A 4,269-nucleotide genomic window follows, 5' to 3' on the forward strand; every position below is an offset into this window, starting at 1 on the left:
AAAGGGAAGGAGTTGTTCAGCAGTGATTGCCTTTTCTACAGAAATGTAGAGTGGCTTCCTGCCCCTCAGGGTTAGTGTTTCACCCATGCCATTGGAAATCTCATTATAGGGATTATGTACATAATTGACTAAGTCTATGGATGACTGAGTCAGCAGTGCTACGCTACTCCCAGGCCCAGATACTGTAGATAGATAGATAGATAAGATAGATAAGAATAGGATAGATAGATAGATAGATAGATAAGATAGATAGATTAGATAGATAGATAGATAGATAGATAGATAGATAGATAGATAAGATAGAACTATAGATATATAGATAGACAGACAGACAGACAGACAGACAGACAGACAGATTTCTCTTCCTGCTGTCCTTTCTGCAAACTTCCTAATGTAAAATCAATAAAAAAATTATCTTGCAGTGCATTCCTTCATGTGGTGGTTTACTTAATGCCTTCAGTGCCTTAATCCCTTTCAAGTAGTACAAGTAGAGGAGTTACAAGTAATTGACAATGATGTGAAGTTCACTGGGGGGTATTTAATCTTTAATCTGTAGATCTGAGCAGTGTCTAATGAGGTTACTCTAGTGGTGGGCTTGCTTGGCAGCAAGTACACTCCTCAAACTTTCCCGTCAGTGTGATGAGGCTCAGTGCCGAGCAGACCTCCTTCAGGGCCCCAGCTGTGAGTCTGGCAGGGGGCTTTTGGGAGACATTAGGAGTCAGCGAGTGGAGAAGATAAATGAGAGGTCTAATGGTGTATTAAACACAAGTGTTGAGACACTTGTATCATAACCTGATACCTTCATTCAAAGACATAAAGGTATCTCTGCAGGAGGCATTTTTGCCCACACATCGTAGCGCTGTTGGTTGCAGGCACTGCAGCACTTTTGGGAAAACATAAAAACCACTGGTGAGCGCAGGAGTATGTATGCAAGACACGTAGTTTCCTCTCAGAGAAAGAGAGGCAGAGTGGTAGTGAGTGTCAGAGAGAATAAGAGCAAAGTAAGGCCACTACCATCCCTTCAATACAATATCAGCAAATCTGACAGCAGAGTTTCCTTGTGAAGACTTGTTCTGGTTTCAGAGGGTTTTATGAGTCCATCACCAGTGTGCCTCTGTAAAACCATGTGAGCGGATACACATCAGTGTGTGCATTTGTGCATGTGTGTATGTATCTCCTCGGGTAACCGTAAGGAAAGGAAACTGAGGAGTCCTTTATCAGAAACTCCATGATGAGCGAGTGTGTGTGTGTGTGTGTCCTCATATGCCTTTATGTATGTGTGTGTGTTAATCCAAATGACCTCTTACAGTGTCAGATGTTATTGCCTTCAATTTGCCTTGAAGAAAACCTGTATGTGGCTGCAGCCCAGTAAAACATCATCCATGCCACTTACAGCAACTCTCTCACACACACACACACACACACACACACACACACACACACACCGTCTCCCTCTCACTGACGTCACAGGTTGGCTAAAGCATGGTCTGGCCATAAATCACCTCTAGCTGTAGCTTTGTCCTATTAGAGCAAGGAGAAAAACCTAATTATGCTTGATCAAGAAGAACACTCAGCGGAGACAGAGACTGGAGAGAGAGGAGAGGTAATAAAAGGAAGGACAGAGTTAGACAGAGAGATGGGGAGAGTACAAAACAGGAGGAGAGGGGAGGCAGTAAAAGGAATGTGAGTAGGAGGAGAGGAAGAAAGCTCATTCCCTTCTTTTTGTTTCTTTTCATGATGAGTGCAGCTGATATCTAATGCAATATTCTCATAAATCACAGCTTTCTCTCTCCCACATGCCCTTTCAGCATGTATCTACTCTATGGTATCCATACGTATGTTAATCTCCTAACCTCTGCCTCTCGCAGCCTGCAGCCACTCAGACCAATTAAGTGATTGATTCTCATGGAAGGGAAAACTATCACCTCAACCCACGGCAACGGGGAAGCCTTACAGTTTTATAACCTGTTGTCAGTAGCTTAGGACAAAGTCACATTGCCAAGCGTCTCATCAGTGTTGCTAACTGTAATCCTGTCAAGGCTTTAATTAGATATGACTGTATTATGAGGCACAATCTTAAGCTCTTTTCTGCTAACTCACCATAGTGTGGTATGATTGCCCAGGCCATGGCAGACGCGTAGATCTCTCCAATCATCCAGAACATACACAACCAGCTGAGGTGTTCTCCTCTTTTTTCCCTGGACAACACCTCTGCAAAGAATGAGAAAACGATGGGCACAGCACCTCCTATCCTGCAAGAACCAGAGAGAATGGAAAAGTTAGTGCGAGTGTGGCCCAAACCAGGACACATACTAAACTTAATTAATCCTTGTGTTTTACATCTTTCAGATGCATTCATGATTGCTTTTGTTGTGCATGTTTTGTCTTAATCCCTCTGTTTGTGTCTTATTTTTGTTCCTCCAGTTGAAGGACAATTCAGACATTGCAAATGAAATTGTAATTTGATTAAATGTTCATTCTAAAATATTTTATTCAGCCTTTTACCTCTGTAAAATCTTTTTTAGCTTGTTTTCTGGTTCATTGCAAAGATTACAAGAGACAAGTAGGCAGTAAATATGCACAACTAAGCATTTCTTTTCCAAAATATAATACAAAAAACATCCTCAGTGCCAGTTCTTTGTGATTGAGAGGCACAGGTTGCATTGGCAGTTTGGACAGCCTTTTCAATTACTCTGGAGGTCTCTGGGGAGAGTGAAGCAAATGCAATTACTGAATTAGCTCTTAAAGGAACAGTTACACTGCCAAAGAAGATGATAAATCAACATCCACACCATGTTTTATCTATTAAGAGGATGAGTTTTCATTTTTCACACACTGGTTATTTTAAGAAATTCTAAGATTGCGAGAGTGTTTATTGAAGTTGTATTTAAGGAGAGAGGATGTCACTGACTATAACATCTGAGACATTGGTTGTTAACAGTTTTTACTGCGCTGCAAAGAAGCAGTAGGAGAAAATTAAATTTATTCAGCTGCAAAGGATACTTGACAGATAAGATATGGTAAACAACTCAGAAACATAAAACAGCTTTTTGTTACAATTAACTTATACTACTTATAATAAACACTGACTCAGTGGAATTCAACAATGGGAGAAATAATTAGGGGGGCGTCACAGACATGCCAACACAGACTCTCCTCAAATAGATTTTCCCTCACAGAGATTAATTATTTACTCTCACTAACTGACTGGTGCACACTTTGATTTTGGACATATACTCAGATAGTGTGACCATCCTGTTGAGAAAGAAGGAGATTTTAAACTAACATAGTGTTCACAAATCATTTAAACTGATGGTTTTCCTTCCACTTTATCAGACTTACCCAAAGCCTGCGAAGAGGCGGCAAAGGAGGAATAAGCCATATCCCTGGACAAAAGATGACAGGAAGGCAAAGAAGCCGTTCGTGGACATGCAAATGAGGAGGCACTGTCTGCGGCCCACTTTGTCAGACATCCCTCCCCAGAACAACGCGCCGACCATCATCCCCAAGTAAACAACACTGCCTGGAAAAATAAGGGGAGAAAGGGGTCTGAATTTGTTTCTCTTAACATACAAAATATTACCTCACATTTTTGAATGTGCATATGCTTGCATGAGGTGCTTTGGCATTTAGGAATAAACCAGCATTTTGTGAGGTAAACAGAGATGATTTTTGTGCCAATCCTCTCATTGATTTTTATCTGTAAGATAACAAATTAGTAACCTCCCACAGTCTTTTTTCACATATGATTTAGTAGATTTTCTCAGAAAATTATACATGTTCTTTAGGGGACACTTTTTAAACCTGCAATATGGATTTTTTGGCCACTTGGGGGCAGCGGAAATGAGCTGTGAACATTATACTTACATATATCAACTATAGTTTATATGTTGATATATGTTGATGCCTATTTACACATCTAGCAGTTACTGGTCACCTGGCTAATTCACTATTCACTTTCCTTATAGCTCTGTTAATAGTCTCCACTAACTCCTGAGGGTAATAGCTGCTAATTGTGTGAAGGGTTGAGGGTTGAGCAGATAGTGTACAGTGGGTGTTCAGACCTTTTTTCAGTGAGAGTGAAAGAAAACAGTAAAGTTACAGACCTGAAAACAAAAACAATGAGACTAGTGCTTATTTAATCCACTGTCAATATGGAAATATAGATTACAATTATTTTAACGTGTTAATACAGTTACAGACTTGCACTATTGTTTTTAACAAAAAAAATAATTATGTCTTTCTTAAACACACATGGCACAAAGATAT

The 4,269-nt window shown here is 40.1% G+C and overlaps 1 protein-coding gene across 1 annotated transcript in view; it reads right to left on the bottom strand.

Annotated features, from left to right (window-relative positions):
• The window catches only part of sv2ca (synaptic vesicle glycoprotein 2Ca), a 24,542-nt gene that overhangs the window by 10,968 nt on the left and 9,305 nt on the right, over positions 1-4,269 (bottom strand). Inside the window, exons 2-3 of the mRNA XM_035657749.1 lie at positions 3,343-3,523; positions 2,101-2,252 (exon numbers count right to left, since the gene is read on the bottom strand). Coding sequence (XP_035513642.1) covers positions 2,101-2,252; positions 3,343-3,523 — 333 coding nt within the window. The remainder of the gene's footprint in view (positions 1-2,100; positions 2,253-3,342; positions 3,524-4,269) is intronic.

The sequence above is a fragment of the Morone saxatilis genome, unplaced genomic scaffold (genome assembly GCF_004916995.1).
Source record: "Morone saxatilis isolate NCDOM2014 unplaced genomic scaffold, NCSU_SB_2.0 Contig16, whole genome shotgun sequence".
NCBI classification, from domain to species: domain Eukaryota; kingdom Metazoa; phylum Chordata; class Actinopteri; family Moronidae; genus Morone; species Morone saxatilis.